The following is a 21509-nucleotide window of genomic DNA, read 5'->3' as shown; positions in this document are numbered from 1 at the left end:
AGCAAAATGAAGCCATTGCTTGGCAAACTCTTTGATTTGGTGCTGCTGTTTTCGTGGTTGCTGGGAGTTTCGAGCTCCGTCTTAACGCCTAGCTTTGGAATTTTTACCATTTCTGCCTTTTTCGTGAATTTTCCATTAGCATGTGGATTGCAATTCACTCATGAGACCACCTGGTGGCTGAAGGCACAAACCGCAACTTGCAATAGCATGTAAATCAGCATCCCTTCCCCCTCCAGACACGCCTGGGAGCTACGTGCCTACTTATAATCCTCGCAGAAAGCATAATGTACACACAGCTGTTGCTTTCTACAGGCTTGGTCACAGTGCCTCTTATCACTCCCACTATTATCCTGCACCTCTTTTCCAGGATGTGGCCATTGTGGCTCAGCTATTAAAAAGGAGAGTAAGTGGTGGCCCTCTGGATATTGCTAGACTACAACTCCCATCATCCCTGATCACCAGTCATGCTGGCATGGGCTGCTAAGTGTAACTGCTGCACTGCCTCCCCCTCCCAGAAAAGGTTCAATATTCCATGAAGTAATCACAATTCTGGAAGCAGGAAAATATTCACAATTGTAATATGCCATGCAAAGTTGATACTAGACACATGTCTGCAAACTCGGTTGCATGCTGATGAAACTACTAGTCCCCATCATCTCAGTAGGGGTCAAAAGTTTGCTTCTGTAAAGAAGTCTTCGACCATGTTCCAAATCTTATTCTTCAAACTGTAGTAATGCTGGTAGTGCTAAGAAGAAGCCAAGCGATTCCATATAAGCAATTTTAATTCAGATTAAATATATTATTCCAAGGTATTTCGAAAGCGCACTTTTTCTGTACTAATCAACAGTCAGAGGCATTTTTCTGGAGTCTGGATATCCAAAGCTTGACAGTAAAAATTACTGCTTTTTACAAGAAAACATATACCGCTTCCCAACAATTTGTTAAATCATAATTTTTTAATGGACAATAAAGAAATCTAATGTGTTAAATGGAATTAGTGCCTTCCTCTATTTTTTTTAAGAACCTTTAAATACAGCTTTAAAAAAGAAACTACATCCTAATTCCATGTGTTTATGTACATGTGAGAATGAAACATGTTAGAGCAGAACTGATTTGAGTTGACTGGAGCAGCACTAACTAGACAAAAGCTTGTAAGGCAATGCTAAAATCAAATGAGCTGGAGCAATTTAGTGCTTTTTGGAGAACCACCTCCATAAGGTGAAATAAGGGGGGAGGGAACCTCAAATATAAATGTATGTACAAATATTCAAACATAAACCCCACTGAATCCCAACAGACCCACTTCTAGTAGAATATATATGCTTGCAGCTAATCCAAAGATATTTTGCTGCAAAACAAACTTTTTTGGGGGGGAGGGGTTTGCATTCCTCATGCATCACACACTTTACACAAGTCATTTCCGAAATACCTGAACTCCACCTTGTTTCTCAGAAACATGGTTCTATACAAAAGTTACGTTGCTGCAAAGGCCCAAACCCCCACCGACCTTATGTCACGGCTGAGCAAACACACAATTTTGCAGTTTTGCTCTAAACTCACTATGCAAATTAGAACAAAGCTACTTGTTTATCTGAAAGAACATCTTACATTTCTTTTCAACACATAATTACCAACTAGGATTAAAGGGTGCTAGAATGAGTGCACAAATGCAACCTGAATAAAACTAAAATGAGTGTGTTCCTGGCAGTGATTTCCATAACATTAGTGCAACATTAATTCCTACAACAGTTCAGACATTCTTTAATTATGTAGATGCACAAAGTGCCAACTCGGGTTTACAAAGTAGGGCCCCAGACAAACTTGAAAAGCTGTGCAGATAACTGGTTCTAATTTGAAGCCTATCCATATGATTGCAAGAGATAAGTATGGCAACAGAATATCTTCTACACAAACCTGACTTTTCATCAACTCAACAACAAATTGCACACAAAGGGAAAACCCCTTTATTTGAATGTGATATGTACAGGAATGCTTCTGGAGGATTATCCAAATGTCAAGGTACTTCTGATCCAGCTCAGAAGTCAAAATCCTGCACATAACTTGGTCTCAGGATCTGCAGCAGATATTAGGGAAACAAAGTCTCGTGTAGTTGGCACCCTAAATTCTTACTTTTCTCCAAATTTTGCAATTAAAAAATATTAATTCCCTGATGTGTACATACAGACTTGTTCTTTGCTTGCACGCGCATACATACCTTCTATGTCACATCCAGCAGCATGATGTTTGGCCAGAGAGGTGCCAGATAAACTTCTTGAATGAGAACACAAGACAAATCAGTTTCTAAACTGCATCCACTAAAGGTTTCAAGTTTAATGGTGTAAAAATCTGGACATTCAAATACAGCTTTAAGAAACTTGCTTGCTACAGTGCAGATTGCCATCTGGCTCCCCCTCCACACATACCCTCCACAAATAAGGCTGATACCCTCAAATGAACAACTAACAGATTTTTTTGTTTTAAACGGTCAATGCTTACTAGGGCAGGTAACATCATACTGACTGCCCGCAATGAAACATTTCCTCTGTGTGTGTGTGTTTAAGTCTGAGGCTTTTAAGAAGTCCATCTATGCCATTTTGCATGACCTTCTGTCTGAAAGCTCTGGCAAATAACCAGGTCACCAGAGAGGACCGGGGGGGGGGGGGGGGAGATCCTAACCTCACTAGCTGCATTAACACTGAGCTGCAGAAGATAGCTCAACTCCCAGTTTCCAAGTTCACACACACGCCATACAGATATACATCAGACAGGGTAACAGAGTCAAAAAGTCCAGTATGCTTGACAGAAGTTCCAAACAATATGACGTCCTCTGCCCAGCCTCCAACACGACATGATGATCTTTATCTAGTATAATAGACTCTGTAGTAAACTGTTTTTGACCTCCATAATGAATAGGAGTTGTCAAATTTAAGGAGATAGACACCTCTTCCTGGGTACTGATGGCTGCCAGCATACACTTCTTCATGACAGTCCCGTCTGTACACAGGCACGATTTCATCTAGTTGAGGCTTGTTGGCATTCTTTTTGGCTTTTTCTTCACTACTAGCGTTTTCTGAGAAAAGAGTCAGAAACAAAGCATTCGTCACTAAATGCAGCAGGCCAAACAAAACTCCGTAACCAATTCTTCATGGTCAGTGCGGATTAATCCGCAGGAAGCACAGCAAAGACATGAGCAACTTGTTTAATTTAACAAAAGCAAAACAGCACATTTTCATCTGGGCTACAACTATAAAGAAAACAGTGATGACCAACTGTTCACAAGGAGGATTTTGAGCAAGATTACCAAGGCACAATGCTAACACATCAACATTTTGTTTGATAGAAGCAACTGAGGTTAATCCCTTCTTTCCCCTCTTGGGAAACCTTATCCTGAACAAGCTCGGCTTCTGTACTGCAGGCTTCGCCAACATGCCCTGAGAATGGAGGTGTTAGTTTTGTTCCATCACTTCATAGCTTATTTTCCCCTTCCAAATCACGCATTTCTACCACTATCAGGGAGCAATAAAATTATGCTCTAAAGGTCATGGCTTTGCAACTTCCTTTACTACTAAGAGGTACCATAACTTTGCATACATGGTGGACTTTTTGTAATAGTTGATGCTAAAGGAGAATTTTAAAAATTGCTTAGGTGACTTATCAGTAAACTCCTGATTTCTGATTCTAAGACCAGCTTGATGTCAATAGGACCAGAGGTCCTCAATCACACTTGGACAGAATTGGTCCATCCTACAGCTTGTACATATATCTCATAGCCTGTTATTCCCACTAGGAAATAGCTGAAAATGGGCTACTATTAATTTCAACACTTTATTCATAACTAAACTGGGGCATGAAGCACGCAAGAGCTAATGTCAAAGCTGGCAAGCCAGTCAGCTCAAGTGTCGTGTTATATGGAAGCAGATAAGATCCTAGCATGAAGTTGGAGTGAGCAAAAGTCACAGGTGTAAAGATCCAACATCCACAGATGTTCTTTCCTCCCACACTACAAGGACCAATACTTCCTAGTCAAAGGTTTAGAATCTAAGCAATGTACAGAGACAACAAAGCACAGCATCTCTCAGTTGGATAATGGTCCCGCAAGGCGATCTTCCCCAGTTACAAGGAAGAGAAGGCCCTTGTGGTCTATTCCAACTCTAAGATTCTATGATTCTATGAGATGCCAAACAGGCCCTTTGAGTGAGTAAAAGCTGAGGAAACAGAGGATCTGCAAAGTCGCACATAACCACAAAGGGTAAGAAAGGAAAGTTACTAGGCAATTACAAGACAGTAAAATCTGTAAGTGGGACTTGGAAGCAGATTAAAGGCCTACACACAAACCTGTATTCTTTGAGTTTAGAGCCAGGAGTGCAATGGCAACTTGAACAACTGAGCTCTAAGCACTGAGACTTCATGTTTGTAAGGGACATGTATGTAAGTGTATTGCAATAACAACTTTCCAATTAATTTTAATTCTGCAGTGGTTTGGAAATTCCCTCCAAGTTGAGAGGTCTCCTGTAATGCTATATAGCGGGAGAACCATCATCATCCTGGAACCTTGCTGTCAATCAAGGCTGCATAAAATCATAGCGAAGGCCATTTAACTTACCTTAAATGGCTCCTACAAAATAATAATATAATAATAATAATAATTTATTATTTATACCCCGCCCATCTGGCCGGGTCTCCCCAGCCACTCTGGGCGGCCTCCAACAAATACCAAAATACAATACAGAGTCACAAATTAAAAACTTCCCTAAACAGGGCTGCCTTCAGGTATTTTCTAAATGACAGGTAGTTGTTTATCTCTCTAACTCCTGATGGGAGGGCGTTCCACAGGGCGGGCGCCACTACCGAAAAGGCCCTCTGTCTGGTTCCCTGTAGCTTTGCTTCTCGCGGTGAGGGAACCGCCAGAAGGCCCTGGATCTCAGTGTCCGGGCTGAATGATGGGGGTGGAGACGCTCCTTCAGGTATACAGGACCGAGGCCGTTTGGGCTTTAAAGGTCAACACCAACACTTTGAAATGTGCTCGGAAACGTACTGGGAGCCAATGCAGATCTCTCAGGACCGATGTTATGTGGTCCCGGCGGCCACTCCCAGTCACCAGTCTAGCTGCTGCATTCTGGATTAATTGCAGTTTCCGGGTCACCTTCAAAGGTAGCCCCACGTAGAGCGCATTGCAGTAGTCCAAGCGGGAGATAACTAGAGCATGCACCACTCGGCAAGACAGTCTGCGGGCAGGTAGGGTCTCAGCCTGCGTACCAGATGGAGCTGGTAGACAGCCGCCCTGGACACAGAATTAACCTGTGCTTCCATGGACAGCTGTGAGTCCAAAATGACTCCCAGTCTGCGCACCTGGTCCTTCAGGGGCACAGTTACCCCATTCAGGACCATATTTTCCCACACTAGCTAACCCGCAACATTCCAGGGTTTTCCGTCACTATGTCTCACTTGCCTGCACACACTGGGCACCACCTTTCTAAATTCCAAGATGACAGAAAATGTAATGCAAAGCCTGCTACAGCTTCTTTCATGACTCAAACCCCTACGAGGTATATAAAATAAAGATACCTTCCTCCTCTTCCTCGTCCTCACTGGATTCACTAACATGTACGCTGACTGCTGTGTTAGGGGAGTCTGTCCATTCAAAATATACCCCAAAACCAATGTCATAATTGTCTGTAGCAAACTCCCAGAAGAGATAAGAGCCCTCTTCATGAGTTGGTACACGAACGGTCACGACCTCTCCTCTGCCAACCGTAATCACAGAGTCTGCATCCTGGCGGATCTTCTCTTTGAAGTCTGCAATCTGGGGTCGTGTCCACATGGATGGTGCTGCTATGACTGGAACAGATTCTAAAAAAAAAGGAGGGAGACCAAAAAATCCTCAGTTTTATAGTTCGGACAGATAATTGTGTTGCAGTATCCTAGAAAACGCCCCCTGCAAATAAGGGGCAACATGGAAAGGCCTCCCTCCCAAAGAGGCTCCTTGCAGATTACTCTGAAACCAAGGAAAATCAGCCTCATCTGGTCACCATCTCATAGCCTGTCTCACTTGAAGGCTGGTTTAACAAAGTTTGCTTTTGTATATTTCACCCTATACCATATATGCTACCTTACAGCCCTGCAATAACGTGGACACAACAGGAAAGTGCAATACCCAAATTTCTCTCCCAATGCTCCTTAGTTAAGCAGTGAGAAACCACTGATTCACTTACGAGAGAGTGTGTTTTGCATACCCATACTAAGTTGGGGTCATTAGTTGCCAAAGGCAGAATGCTACAAGGAAGTTTCTATGCTCTTACCTTTTGGTCCATTCTCCAGTGCTTCTTCTAAAGCATCAGTTTCCGGGTCTTTTTCAGGGCTGTCTGTATGTGCACTAGCCTGTCCATTAACTGATGGGATTTCCCCTATGTTAGGTGAGCTTGCTTTTGATACAGAAGTAACTGAAGTCCCCGCTGTGGCTGCCGCTTCCTGCTGCTTTTGTAAAGCTGCCTGCAAATTGAAAGCCAAAACGAAACGTAAGGGCAATGAAAGATGCAGAGCACATTTTGGAGAAGTTTGCAGAGTGCTACTGGTGGGAAATATGCAGGTGGAAGTTGCACAGAATCTACTACCATGTTTGAACAGAACAAAACGAGGCAGCCATATTCCAGTAAGTCAGTTTGAAGGGGATGGGACACTGGCAGAGTTAAAACACTAGGGAGGAACATTGTCAGATCGTTTGAGGCATATGGGACTGAGAGATGAAGCATCAGTGCTTAATGCTATGCAGAGTAGCAGAAGATAGATTTCCACTTGAAATGAGAACTGAGCCTGAGTGTTAAGTTTAACATAGCACAACAGTGATCCACTCCAATCTCTGAATGCTTTTTTTAAGCAATCTCTCCAGTAGTTGTTATGTCCAAGGTGTTATGTGTTTATTTGCCTCAATTGCTTCTGAACAACGTATAGTTCAAGCTAGTCTTTGGAAAGTGCCTATTTCACACTGAAGTCAAGCAAACCTCATCTGTGATGTGGCTAACTTGTGGCGCATGGGCTAGATCCGGCCCCTTAAGTCACATGAAATAGCCTTCAAAGTCCCATAGCAAGATTTCCTGATCTGATCAGGAGCAATCACTAAAGAGCAGACAGGGTGCATAAAATCTCTCTAAAGAGCAGTCAGAGGGGTATTTTATTTCTGATCTCACTATGTTTTTCTAGGAGAGGGGTGGGCAGACTTCAGTCTTGCCAGATCTATTTTGCTTGTTAGTATAACCCCAAGATTTACTAATCAGAACCAGCTGTGAAATTTGAATTAAAGAAGAGGGTGCATCTGTGAAAGAACCAGTTCAACAGTTCAAAGGTAAAGGGAACCCAGACCGTTATGTCCAGTCTCAGATGACTCTGGGGTTGCGGCGCTCATCTCGCTTTATTGGCTGAGGGAGCCATCATACAGCTTCTGGGTCATGTGGCCAGCATGACTAAGCCACTTCTGGCAAAACCAGAGCAGCGCATGGAAATTCCGTTTACCTTCCCGCCGGAGTGGTACCGATTTATCTACTTGCACTTTGACGTGCTTTCAAAGTGCTAGGTTGGCAGGAGCTAGGACCGAGCAACGGGAGCACACCCCGTCGTGGGGATTCGAACCACCGACCTTCTGATCGGCAAACCCTAGGCACTGTGGTTTAGACCACAGTGCCACCCACGTTCAACAGTACTTTCACACAAAACTTTATTTTGTGAGGGAAGTTACTTTGCTGTTTGCTACTGTTTAGCAATTGGGAGTCAGTAACCCATGCCAATCTACTGCAAACCATCCTAAAGATCTCTTAGAAAAGACCCCCACCCTAGTACAAGATACCTGCTTTCAAGATTTCTAGAAAGGTCTGAGTAATAAGGTCAGCACAGACAAATCAGTGTGTGTGTGTTAATAGATTCTTAACCTTCTTCAGAAAGAAAGCAGAAACACTGGATACATTTTTCAGGAAAAAAATTATAGATCCGATACACCATTAGAATTTGTATTTCCACCTTCACCATTAACTGCAATACAGACAAATGGTCTCACTGACGTCTCCAAAATCAGCTATACATCTATCATTCTATAAGCTGCACTACCAAGATATTGCAATATACCTGTTGCTGTGCAAGCTGGACCTGATAAAGTTGCTGCATGTACTGTTGATAGTGCTGTTCCTGAAGTTGCCGAATCAGGACCTGCTGCTGCTCGTAGTTGCCTGGGTACTGCTGGGCTGCATACTGTTGGAACTGAACAGCCGTCTGAGAGTTCAGTGCTGCCATGATCTGCTGTCTAGATTAGGGACAAAGTTACCCTGAAATACAACTCTGAAGGCCTATTTGAGGAGTCAAATTTTCACACGTAACACATTTGTTATTGCAATTAAACTATGAACACTTGGCATTTATTTCGGGAAATGTAATAGCTGAGTAAACATGACAAGGATGAGGGGAGTGCTACGGGACACCAAATCGTAAGGCAGAGCCTCGTTAGCTATGAAAGACTCCTTCCTACACAATGCAAATCCCCAGATCAAATTTTCTAAACACGGCTGATTTCTAAACAAGACGAATTCTAAGGGGACTTACTGCCAGAATGCTCCTTCTGTCTAAAACTAACTTGGTGGTTCGAGCTTCTGTCAAAATGAAACTCCCTTGAGGTTCTGCATTACAGTCTTTTCAGGGCCCACTTCTGGAATACACAATTCAACCATGAGAAAGTGTATCACTCCGTAAGTGGTCCTATCCATCATTTGGAAAGTTCTCTTGTAACCAGCCAGATAAGTAATTTCTATTTCATAAGTAATCCAACCTACAACTTTCATTACTTTTCCAACGTGTGATTTTTCATATAATTGGAGCCCTAATTAAATACTCATTTTTATACACAAATTACCATGTAGGCAAGTAATATGCCCCTTTTAGGATTTAAGGGGAGGGAACGACTGGACTCATCACCGAGGAAATGCTTTGGCTATACTAGATGGGAATGTTAAGCTTCTGATAAACAGTGTTCGGCTTAAACTACAAAAATATGGAGGCAGGGCAGATGTTTAAACCACTGGTGTAGGGTATATTGCACAGACAGCGGAATTTGATACAAGTTCACGCTCAGCTGTAAAGCTTACTGTGTGGCCTTGGGCAAGTCACCACTTCCCCAGCCATAGATTACTGGGAGAATAAAAGAGGAAACCCCGTGTACAGAGGTTATTTTCAGCAAGATAGGATGGAAGGGTGATACATGAACAAGGGATGCATCCTGCTGACTCCTTACTTCTGCTGCTCCATTCGGAGCCTCTCTTCTTCTATCCGCCGCCTCTCTTCCTCTTCTCTTCTCAGCCTCTCCTCTTCTTCTCGTCTGCGTTTCTCTTCCTCCTTTTGCAAACGCTCTCGTTCTTCTTCTTCACGTTGCCTACGTTCTTCCTCTTCCCTCCTGTAACAGCCATGTTTACCAGACATTTGGACACCAGGCAATAGGAATCCCGAAGAGCTGCTGTTTTACCCTCCCATTTAATGCAGTTTTCTGCTTCTGTTTTATCTTCTAGGCAGAAATTCAAAAAAGTTAAGCCTTTTCTCATGCCACATCCCCATGGCAGCCGTTTTGTGACTGGCACCCCCAAAATTCATTTAGTGTTAGTGACCCCTGTTCTAAACTCTTATAGAAAGGAACTGTTTCCATGCAATATGAAATATTGTGAAGGATGGCACCAGCATGTAAGCAAAGGAACATGACTGGCAGGAGGTACAGTGTAAGGCACAAAGTTCAACTTTTCAACAAGTATCCAAATCATATACTGCTATCTTCCTAGAATTTCAAAAGTTAAACAGATGAGGCTCCTAATCTAAACCACATGTAAACATTAGATAAGATTCATCCATAATGGTAGAAAAAGTAAAATATCTGGGTATCATGTAAAAACTTTTACCCTGCATTTTCCTGTAAATGTATTATTTTCAAGACAAGAAACTATCTGCCTTCAAAGCTAGGAAAAACTGCACTACAATTCACAGCTCCATAAAAAGATTGTTAAAAAGCAATTAAAAACAGTTGAAGAACTGTATCAGAGATGGGGAATCTCCAGTCCACAGGTCAACTTATTTTTAACAAACTTATTTAACGCAGGTCCCAATTGGGTCCACAAGGCTGTCTTCCCCAAAACATGCCTGCCCCAGATGTGGAGCAAGTAGAGATGTGGTTGTAGTGAAACAACTGAGAGCCTTAAAGTGCACTGATTGTTCTTTGGCAAGGGAGGCTTGCCATCAGTGCCAATCAGCAGATCACCAGTTATAGCAAGCGCCATGGGATCAGCTGCATGACAGAGTTCACAACTGCACTACAGAGTTCCATAGCAGAGTCGATCCCTGTCAAAACTCGGCTTGCTGTCTGCACTGACCAAGTAACTGGCACTGACAGCAGGCCCAACTGGGATCAGTACTAACAGGAAGTCCAGAGCAAGGGTTGCTGTAAACACAAATATTCCTTTGCTTTACCAGTATGAATTCAAGCTGGTGATATAAAGGATGTTGCTCTGCAGACATGGTTGGAGCTGTATCCACAAAGGATAAATGTAACTCTGGGTCACCTCACATCATTGTGATGTTCAGTGATTGACAAGAATGGCCTATGGGGATCCAACTGACTGTTAGATATGAGACCTGGAACACAAACACACTTTGTGAACTCCCACCCAATTTCAGAGAGGCACAAGAGCTTACCTTTTCTTTTCCTGTTCTTCTTTCTCTATTTTATGGGAGGTAACATATGTTGAGAAGAGATGGCAGCACCTATTTAGGAGCTTTACAAACTCTATCATGGAGTCTTGCTTTGCCATGTTTCCAAGAGCAGCCCATTCTTTCCTGCAGGGAGGAAGGCAAGTAACATTGCATTTTGTCTAGCAAACAGCATGTATAAACACAGAATGAAAGCACTGATTTATCAAGTTGGGAAATAATATGGGAACTATGCTTGGCTTCTGAAATCATGCACTCTGTGAACTGAATAGCAATCTCTCCTTAGTTTTCCAAAGGAAAGAGAACCCAACAGAAAGTTGACACACAAGCTATATCTGCAGAGGGGATTCTCATACAACAGTTCACGTTTTGGAGATTGTACAGGAAAAAAGATTCCAGTCAAGTAAGACAAAATGTCTATTCTACAGACAGATCCATAAAATTCAATAGCTTTTTACCTTCTGTCATTCCCCAGGACATCAAAGAATCCAACTTCAGGACATGTGTCTGGATTGTAAGGTCCCAGCAGAACCTGCTTATGCAGTGCCACAAGTCTGAGTTTTTCTTCGTATGTTGGATGAAATGCTTTGCCATCTTTTTCTGAAGATAAATGATAATATTACTTTAAAGACAAAAATGGCCAAAGTCTGCGTACCAGACCCTTGATCATCTTGGTCACCCTCCTCTGCACAAGTCCCAGCTTGTCAATATTCTTCTTAAATTGTGGTGCCCGGAACTGGATACAGTATTCCAGGTGTGGTCTGACCAAGGCAGAATAGAGCAGGACTATTTCTTCCCTTGATTGGGACACTAGACTTCTGTTAATGCAGCCTAGAATGGCACTTATATTATCATCATCATCATCAACTGCTGCATCACACTGTTGACTCATGTTAAGCTTATGGCCTACTAAGACTCATAGATCCTTTTCACATATACTACTGGGCCAGTGCTATTTTGTCTAGAAAAAGAGGTGCCAGAACTCATCATGAACACCTCCCTTGTTCTTTTAGAATGACAATGGTGCCAGAACTGAGTTCCGGTGAGTTCTAACTGAAAAAGCCCTGCTACTGACAATCCAGGTGTCCCCCATCTTATATTAACGCAGCTGGTTCTTTCTGCCTAAGTATAGAATCTTGCATTTGTCCCTACTGAAATTCATTATGTTAGTTTTGGCCCATGTCTCCAATCTGTTAAGGACATCTTGAATCCCAATTCTGGCATTGGCTACACCTCCCAGCTTAGTGTTATCTGCAAATTTGATGAGCATCCCCTCGATACCTTCATCCATGTAGTTTATAAAGACATTTAACAACAATGGGCATAGGACAGAAACCTGTGAGGGAATAAGTGAACTCATTGGGATCTACCTTCAAGTAAATATGCAGAAAATGTGGCTGCAAGGCTGAAATTCCTACCCTGACACACTTGCTAGTTAGCCTCACTGAACTCCGTGGGAAGCCTTCAAAAGGAGTTGCCAAAAGCCTCAGTACACATAATAGTAGCCTGTATCTTATGCTGTCTGTGCTGAACAGAAGCACTGTTTCACAACAACAAAAGAGAGCCATTATGGTGTAGTAAAGCAGAACAGGGGGATCCCGGGTTCAAATTCCCAATCAGTCATGAAGCTCACAGGGTGACTTTGAGCCAGTCACAATCTCTCAGCCCATCCTACCTCACAGGAATGTTGCAAGGATAAAAAATGGGGGGGGGGGTTTATGTACGCCACCTTGAGCTTCTTGGAAGGATGGGATAAAAACATGATAAAAATTAAAGAGAGAAGATTGACATTCTATAGACAGGGCCATAAAGAATGAGCTCTCCACGGAAGCAATCTTCTATAAAGTTTCTCTATATCACATTTTTGTTCTCTATAAAGGTACCTGTCTGCTGCCTTATGGTTTCCATTATTTAAACCCTGATTATGACTATTGGCTAGATTTGAAGCTTACCCAGAAGTTAATTCTTCATGTTATTTTATATTACACATTCCAGAATGTGATTTAAATAGTAAAATTACCAAAATGTTAGTGGAGCAAACGAGTGGTTTTTACTTTCAATTATTAAAAAGCAGCTTAATGAATTATTCACAAAAATGGCTGCTAATTCAGTTGCAGAGAGTCAGAGACGGGCAGGCCTGAAAGGGCTTTATTAAAAGCTGCACAGCAAATAAATAATAAATAACAACCCATTCTGCAACTTTAACCTCACTCTTCTGAACCAGGACCAAGAGAAATGCCACCCGTTAAGTTCTTAAGTGCCCCACAATTATAAATTCAGCCTCAAAAGGTTGGTCCCCCCCAAGTGTAAACCAAATAAAACTGTTTACATTCCACCAGAAAAGAAAGAGCATGCTATAATTCAGTTTCAGTTCTATTTTGAACTCTAATCTGGGCTCAACTTTGAAACAGCAGTCAATCTCGCCCAGCTGTAAGAAAAACAAAGCTTTGGTTTTGATGAACATTAAAACCAATGCTAGCACATTTAATGAACCCCCAAAGTACATGCAGAAGCAAACGCTGGTAAAAATGGACCAAGACCATAAAACATGGATCAATAACACAAGCGACTGTCTTCCTATAGCTACCATCTGAAATAATCCCAAATGTACCAATGATAGCCTAAATGAAACAGATACAATTCAAGGCCAGTGACAGATGCATGTCCTTCCTCAAGAGAGCCTCAAACTCACCACCAACAATGGACGAGACAGCCCTAGAGAGTAGGTCCTCCCATCTAACCCAGATGCCAACTCTGTACCTTACCCACTCAAGAGCATTCTTACAAGACCTAATAACATTGCAGATTCATTCACCAGGGCACCATTCACCATGCTGCAACTGCATCCTCCTGCATTGAGCAGGTCCTTTCCAGCAACAGGAGTATGTATCACAATATTATTAGTAGTGACAATACTAGCAGTAATGCAAGCATTACTTTTATAAATTATGCTCGACATGGAAGTGTCACAGATAAACAGTGCAACCCACTGCATTGTATGATCTATTGCCCTCAGTACACTGGAACCTTGACTTACTTACGAGCCTCTTCTCGCAGGCGTTCCAAGTTGCGAACACCAGGTTTCCTGCAATTCGCGCATGCAGTGTCTGCCATCTGCACGTGCGCACAAGCGGCTGCCGTCGTCTATGCATGCGCAGAAGTGCGCTACCACTGAATGCGCACGTGCACAACGGCGCCTCCACTAGCATCCGGTTTCGCACAGCAGACGGGCCTCCAGAAACGATTATGATCGTAAGTAGAGGTTGGACTGGATTTACAGACTCCCTCTCTGTCCCCAAGAGAGACTACATTTTTTTTATCTTTATCAAAAGGTCACACAAAAACATATAGGAATTTGGCAATACTTTCATGTATTAAAACTTTCTTTTTTAGAACCGTTCCTCAAGCTCCTCTTAAGACTTGTTTGGGTGTATAAGGAGAGGAAGAGCAAGTGCCCTGCTCATCATGGGCAGAGGTGCACATAACTGTCAGAAACATGCACAAATCTACTCCGGTAGTGCTGATCATACTTTTAGTGACTTGTTTCTAGAAAACAGCTTGAAGAATTACAAGAACTTGAAAAGAATGAAAGCACACGTTAAAGGCAAGGGCAGCTCTACAACACAGCCACCCATCCCTGGAAAACAGCAACTGTTTTTACCATCTTGGATGAGGACCTGCTAAAATGCATTAATAGCTGAAGATCATGTGGCTTAATTAAGGTAGACTTTTCTGGGACATATGCCTGAACAGTGTTTGCTGTCACCCAGATGGTACTTTCCTTGTGGCAAGATGCACAAGCCCATTAACGATACCAAAAAATAAAATAAAAATGCAAATACCACATTACAGATTCAGCATTAAGAATCAAGATTAAAAGTGTGCCTGTACAGAAGTTCGTTTTCTGTCATATGGTGTCAAGCTTTCAACCAGGGAGTTCTCTGTAATGACCAAGTTAGGCATAGATCAGATTCCAGTGCTCAATGGAAATAAGAGCCTGACTATCTATCTGCTCAAGGATGCTGTGGAAAACGCAAGAAAAAACTAAGCAAGTGACTTCTGGGGTGAGGGCTTGGAAACATTACAAAATCCACGGTAAGGCAATACATTTCTTGGGCCAATCAAAATATCAATAAATTGTGAGCAAGCTTCTGAGTACTCCAGAACCCTTGATAAGGCTAGATGTAAAAGAAAAGCAAGAGATGAGAGAAAGAAAAGCTGGTATGACATTAAAGCCATTTCCTCCTGCATTGGTCTCAGGTTGGAAACAAGCTTTCAAGGTTCACAATGCAACTGCAAGCACAGTTTCAGAATTTTCTCAAGCCATGATGGCTTTAAAGGACTTAGGAAGTATCTATAAAATATGGTAGCTACTTAGAAGTTTGCAGCCATTTATTTCAATCAGGCAAATTAAAGCACAGGACTGAATCCTAGAGTTGGAAGAGACCACAAGGGCCATCCAGTCCAACCCCCCGCCAAGCAGGAAACACCATCAAAGCATTCCTGACAGATGGCTGTCAAGCCTCCACTTAAAGACCTCCAAAGAAGGAGACTCCACCACACTCCTTGGTAGCAAATTCCACTGCCGAACAGCTCTCACTGTCAGGAAGTTCTTCCTAATGTTTAGGTGGAATCTTCTTTCTTGTAGTTTGAATCCATTGCCCCGTGTCCGCTTCTCTGGAGCAACAGAAAACAGCCTTTCTCCCTCCTCTATATGACATCCTTTTATATATTTGAACATGGCTATCATATCACCCCTTAACCTTCTCTTCTCCAGGCTAAACATACCCAGCTGCCTAACCCGTTCCTCATAATGCTGTAAGAATGTTCACCAGTCTGAAGAAACTCCCCAAACTATCCTTTTGTCTTAGGTCATATTTGAAAGTAACTATTAACTGCCGGATGACTGCCAACATGAGATCCTGAATGACCTTGTCATACTAAGGTTGTAAAGGTAAAGGGACCCCTAACCGTTAGGTCCAGTTGCGAACGACTCTGGGGTTGCGGCGCTCATCTCGCTTTACTGGCCAAGGGAGCCGGCGTACAGCTTCCGGGTCGTGTGGCCAGCATGACTAAGCCGCTTCTGGCGAACTAGAGCAGCGCACGGAAACACCGTTTTCCTTCCTGCCAGAGCGGTACCTATTTATCTACTTGCACTTTGACATGCTTTCAAACTGCTAGGTTGGCAGGAGCAGGGACCGAGCAATGGGAACTCACCCTGTCGCGGGGATTCGAGCCACCGACCTTCTGATCAGCAAGCCCTAGGCTCTGTGGTTTAGACACAGTTTGTATTGAACAGTAAATTAGGATTTGGATAGCAATAAAGAGGCTTCACTCTCCTTGGCCTGCATCATGTCCTCTATTGGATACTTTGCTTAAATGAAATTTGGATTAACTCACTAAAGTTTTATTTTTCGAAGAATAAATATCATCAGGACCAACACAACTGAAAGTTGCAGTGTAAACAAGCTCTACAAAGAATGTGAGGTTCAAGTTCTTTTTCACCAGAAAGATGCTTGAGAGGAGGAAACAAGAGACAGAATCAATTAAGAAAGGAAGACCTTCGCTGAGAACAGATAAAGGTAATCCGATGAGAGAGAATGCAAACTTCAAGGGCTTGTATCTAACAAAGTGTACTTTCTAAATGGCATCTTTTTGTGCCCCTTAGAAGAGGCTTCTAGATTACAACCTACTGTATATTATTTGAATTCATTAACACACATGAATCTCCTAAATGCTCCTGTCTCCCAAAGTTCAGTATTTTAATGCAAAGATACCTCATGTGTTTCTGGAGACATTACACTGTGTTGGGTTTTTTGGGAGGGACAGACGGAGGAATCAAATTTGAAAATATCCTCATGTCCTACAACCGACTCTGATCCCATCTAGAATATGTATTTTATGTAGAAAGAAAATACAGTATGTTTATTTTATATAAATTTTGAGTAATTTTTCAAGTAGTCAAAACTACATAGTAGAAATGAAATATCTGATAGCATGTGTTTAAAAAAAAATCTGAATTACCGTACATGTAAAGCGTTCTTTGGAAATTTGCTTTCATTAGAATGCTTGTAAATATTTTAAGGCACAATTCCTCAAATAATGCTGTTACATTTAAAAATAATAAATTAAGGCACTGAGATATGTTAACATACTGGTTGTAGGATGCCCAAAGCACTGTACATTTCATTGGCATTATCTGCTAAAAAAGATTACAAGTTTGAAACTGCCCAATTTTGCTGGTCTTGAGTCCATTCACTGTTATTAACATTATGAAGCAATCCATATTTATGGAGGAAAAGCAGCCAGTGGTAAAATTTCTGCCCTACATTTCATTCCAGTCCCATTCAGGTCTTCCCCATAAACTCACTCACATGTTTACAGACCTCTCACTCACATGTTTACAGAAACACCATCTTTACCTTGGCTGTTAAAAATCAGCCCCATCTAAGGAACACTCAGTGCCATTCCACATATTCCATTGTGTTCACTGAACAGTGACCATGCCTCATCTATTCAAGCTTGCTTACGCTGTAGCTGGTTTGTGCATTAAGGCCTTGTGCTGATTTATCCAACTTGTCCAGATCTGGGTTTACTCCACTGTCGCCACAAAGTATAGAGAGTGTTCTCAAAATGTTGGGAGCTCTTTATACCTAGTTCAATATTTTTAGGAACTAGGTCAGACGAAATTAGAATACGCCCCAAGACAATTCTGGGAGAATGATGGCAACAGCCTCCCCCACCTACCTCCTTTCCTTGCCCTAGTACCAGAGATTTTCTAAGTCGGATGCTCCAGCCAGCATGGCCAAAGATCGCAAACTGTAATCCTTAAGAACTGGAGAACACCACATTGGGCTACCCCGACTCTAAGAGGAAATGGCACAGTTCCTAAACTTGGTACTTTACTGCTGAGTCATGGAAAACTACCCTGGCTACAAACTGTAAATCCAATTTTGACTCTGTATGAAAATAGAATGACAAGTGTCTATTTAGTACACAAAACTATCTAAGAGAAGATAAGGAATGTTTTATACATACACTGCATTATGTTGATAATATGTTATCAAGGAAGTTAAACTAATGCATTTCCAAACTCCCAATGACCACACATACACTGTTGGTTAGAACATTGATAAGGAACAAACAAGGTATCAGAGAACTGTGTCCTTTTCAAATAACTTTATTCACACCAGGAAAGTATTCATATTAATTTCTGTAAAAGCAACACAGGATCCTGAATTAATGTAGTAAAGTATGAAGTTTCAAATGCAATAGCCTATTTGATTAAATGCAATAGCATTTCTTATAAGATCTCACCCTAATATATCTATAGTAGGGTAGGATCTTATATCAATGCCCTACCATATCGTCTGAATTATAGTATTAATTGATTCATGACAAATGATCTAAAATGACAGCTCAGGCCATGCTGCTTCTGAACAATGGATACTAATGCATACAAAACTCTCATCATGGAGAGTGAGGCAGCTGAATATTGCTGTGCAAATGGTTAGGGCAAACAAAACAATTTTTTTTTAGTTCAGCAAGTGACAGTTGTGGCAAGAGCCTGAACATTTATCCAAAATACAATACCCCAGATCTGACCATCTGTGGATTGTTGACATATTAAATAAATGCATTTTAAAACCATATTTTGAAAGAAATAGCACATTTTCTGTCTAGGGCTAGCTCATGGTGGCAATCCTATATCCTTTGTTTAGTAGCCTGCTTTGCAAATAGAAAAGGCACAGGATTGTGTTGTCTCACAGAAGAACACTATCTAGACAGAAGATGAAAGGGGCAATTCATATTTCTTGAGTGTACTCATGACTGTCTTAACCTGGGATGCCTAACATTTTTTGGCCTATGGCCATGGCCAACCTTCTAGAAGCCACATGCCAGTGGGTGTGGCCACTCCACATTCTTGCACACATATATTCATATGCATGCATACACAAACATGCACACCCCTTTCCACTCACACCAACACCAATAGTACTTAATTCTTTTTGAAGTTCTCTCTGAAGGATATTGCAAACTGGCATCTTAAAAAAAAAAGATTTTGCAGATCACTTGATAACAAGATGTTGACTCCCCATTCCTTTAGAAAGAGTCCTTCTTGGGTTTCATTTAGATATTACAAGTGCATTCTATTAATCATATCTCCTGGGAAGACAACTATTAATGTGAAAGCCACAATATCTATTTCCAAGAGAACATCCAGGAATAGCAATATAGCAGAAAAGGCTGCTGTGCTTGCAAATGTAATATGAGTTGCAGAAATGAGTCCACAACAGTAATTTGTTGTTAGGTATGCTGTACTTGTGGTTTTGATGCTTCATTTTTTATTCTGTGAGCTGCTTTGGGTCCATTTTTTATGCAAAAGGAGAAGAGAAGAGAAGTTATTAAAATTAAAATAAAACGAAGCAGGGCCTAGAGAAGGGTTTTTTATTTAGGTTATTTTATCCACCCATCAGATGGGCAAACTCAGTCTGAAAAAGGCAACTCACATTGCCTTTATTTCATTCATGAGCACCTCACCCAAACTGTGGGAGAAGTGGAGAGCAGTAACACTGCAGCGGAGTAACGCTCTTTTGCTTTTCATGCAAAATAGGAGGCTCATGAGTACAAGAAATTTCTTTTTTTAAAACTTAAGCCACCACTGATAAAATGATATTTTTCCCCATGGCAAGACAGTTTAATTGAGGGCAGAATCTGAACAAGCATGATATAAGCAGTGCTTTTATTAAGAGAACCATAGCACCTTATATTGCCTTGATTAGCTCAAAGTTGCTTCCATTTCACAAAATAATCTTAAGAGCTTTAACATTGAGTAGTCCCAATCACTGCCATTAGTGCCTCGAAGAAAAGCTAAATTGAGCAAACAAAATCAGTAAGTGATCCCCTCTTTCATTGAAACATGTGCTTATCTGACTCATCCTCAAATTTATATTACCCACTGCACTTCTCATGGTTTCCTTCAACTTTACTTAAGGACATACTTTGTCATAAAACATCCTGCAGAGACTGAGTTGTTGCCCAGGACCACACAGAACCAGTTTCACATTTGATGACGTTTTCAGGCAAACAGCCATCAAGCTCTATGAATGAATGAATGAATGTTATGAGGCCCTAAGCTACCATCTTTCTTTAAGAATAGACCATTTCTCCTAAAACAGAGTTCATATTCCACATACCACTCAACATACCGGAGCCTAATTTTCAAAGGCTACTCCTTCACAGAAGAAACACGGTTTGCAACCACAGCTCACCTATTAACAGCCCCATAGACAGACAGACAGGTGTGTGTGTGTGTGTGTGTGTGTGTGTGTGTGTTCTCCCTTTTTTTTAAACCCCACCAACTCGATCTGTAGAAAGCAACTCCCCTTTTACTGCAAAGTAAAACGCTGGCGTTTCTTCACAGCAACCCTTCTCACCTCAAATGTGCACAAGGCACAGAGAAACTAGGCGAGCCTGCAAACCAGGGCTCGAGGTTACGAGGGGAGATTAAAGAAGACTTTGGGAATGGACTCTGTAAAGCTTCGGGGACCGGGGTGGTGAGGGAGAAGGAAGGAGAGAGAAATCCCCCCCCCCCGCCGCTCCTTGAAGGATGGCCGGGAACGGGGGTCGGGAGCGGGGGGGTCGCAGGACTTCCAGCTCCCTTCCCGCCTCATGCGCGGTCACCTTTGAAGAAGCGCAGCGCCAGGCCGTACAGCTCTTCCAGGCCGAAGCCCCAGCGCCGCTCCAGGCTCAGCACCCCGCCATCGTCGTCGCCATCGCCGCCGCCGCCGCCAACCTCCCCGTCGCTGTCCCCGCCGCCGGCCTCGTCCTCCCGCTGCTGCTGCTGCTGCTGCTGCCCCGGCTGGGCTCCGGCTGTCCCCGCCCGGCCTCCTCCGCGGGCCCCCGGGGCGAGCAGCGGCCTCGCCTCCGCCTGGCCCGGCCGGGCGTCCTCCGAATCCGGGCTCAGGGTCAGGCCGTCAATGGAGACCTCCAGCCGCTCGGAACTCAGCGCCGCCGCGGCCGCCATCGCCTGCCTCGCCCCCCGCTGCTCCGCAGGGCGGCCACGTCTCGACTTCCTGCTGCCGCCCGGCGACCCGGATCTTCCGGCACCCGAAAGGGCCTGGCAGGGCGGAGGCAAGGGAGGAGCAGGAGTCGCTGCTTCTGGAGCCGAGGCTTCCGGTGGGCCTCGCAAAAAAAAAGGGGGGGGGAGTCCTCGGCCTCCCCAAGGGACCGGCTCCAGAAGCTGCTGCGCCAGAGGCCTTAGCGAGGCGCGGGCTCCGCTGAGAGCGGCGAGGCTTGCTTGCGAGTAAGCAAGCGCAGGGCTGCCTTCTTCATTTCCGGGAGGCGGCGGCGGCGGCGTCTCTGTGACGTCCGGCAGCCGCGTGTAAAGCGGGCATTCAACAGGTGCTGCTGCTGCCCTCGCCGGCTCTGCAGAAAGGGGAAGCACCCAAAGCTGTCAACCTTCCTTTTTTTTTTTTTGCATTGGGAAACAGGAAGCAGCCCGCACCTGTTGGTATGCTCCACAAAAGCACCGGGAAAGGGAGCTCGGCGGCAGGGCGCCTGTTTTGCATGCAAAATGTCTCTGGTGCAACACGCGCGCACACACACACACACACGCATATTCAGGTAGGGCTGGAACTGGGAGAGATTCCCGCCCGAAGCCCTGGGGAGCCGCTGGAGGCAAAGCTGAGCTAGAGGGGCCAGTGAAATTGACTCCAGTGTAAGGCAGCTTCCTTTGAGTGGGGAGGGAGGAGGGGGCAACTTCTTAACACTGGATTTGCTTC

The 21509-nt window shown here is 43.2% G+C and overlaps 1 protein-coding gene across 1 annotated transcript; it reads right to left on the bottom strand.

Annotated features, from left to right (window-relative positions):
- Positions 1-764: 764 nt before the first annotated feature.
- ACBD3 (acyl-CoA binding domain containing 3) lies at positions 765-20874 on the bottom strand. Its single transcript, XM_033144659.1, has 8 exons — positions 20410-20874; positions 11184-11325; positions 10711-10851; positions 9269-9427; positions 8113-8287; positions 6300-6489; positions 5566-5850; positions 765-3070 (listed from the first exon to the last, which is right to left on the bottom strand). The coding sequence occupies exons 1-8, from the start codon at positions 20750-20752 to the stop codon at positions 2859-2861; spliced, it is 1647 nt and encodes a 548-aa protein (XP_033000550.1). The 5' UTR covers positions 20753-20874; the 3' UTR covers positions 765-2858.
- Positions 20875-21509: the final 635 nt, after the last annotated feature.

The sequence above is a fragment of the Lacerta agilis genome, chromosome 3, assembly GCF_009819535.1.
Source record: "Lacerta agilis isolate rLacAgi1 chromosome 3, rLacAgi1.pri, whole genome shotgun sequence".
In the NCBI taxonomy this organism is placed as follows: Eukaryota; Metazoa; Chordata; class Lepidosauria; order Squamata; family Lacertidae; genus Lacerta; species Lacerta agilis.
The sequence above is the reverse complement of the archived record's forward strand: the minus strand, read 5'-3'. Positions and strand labels throughout refer to the sequence as shown.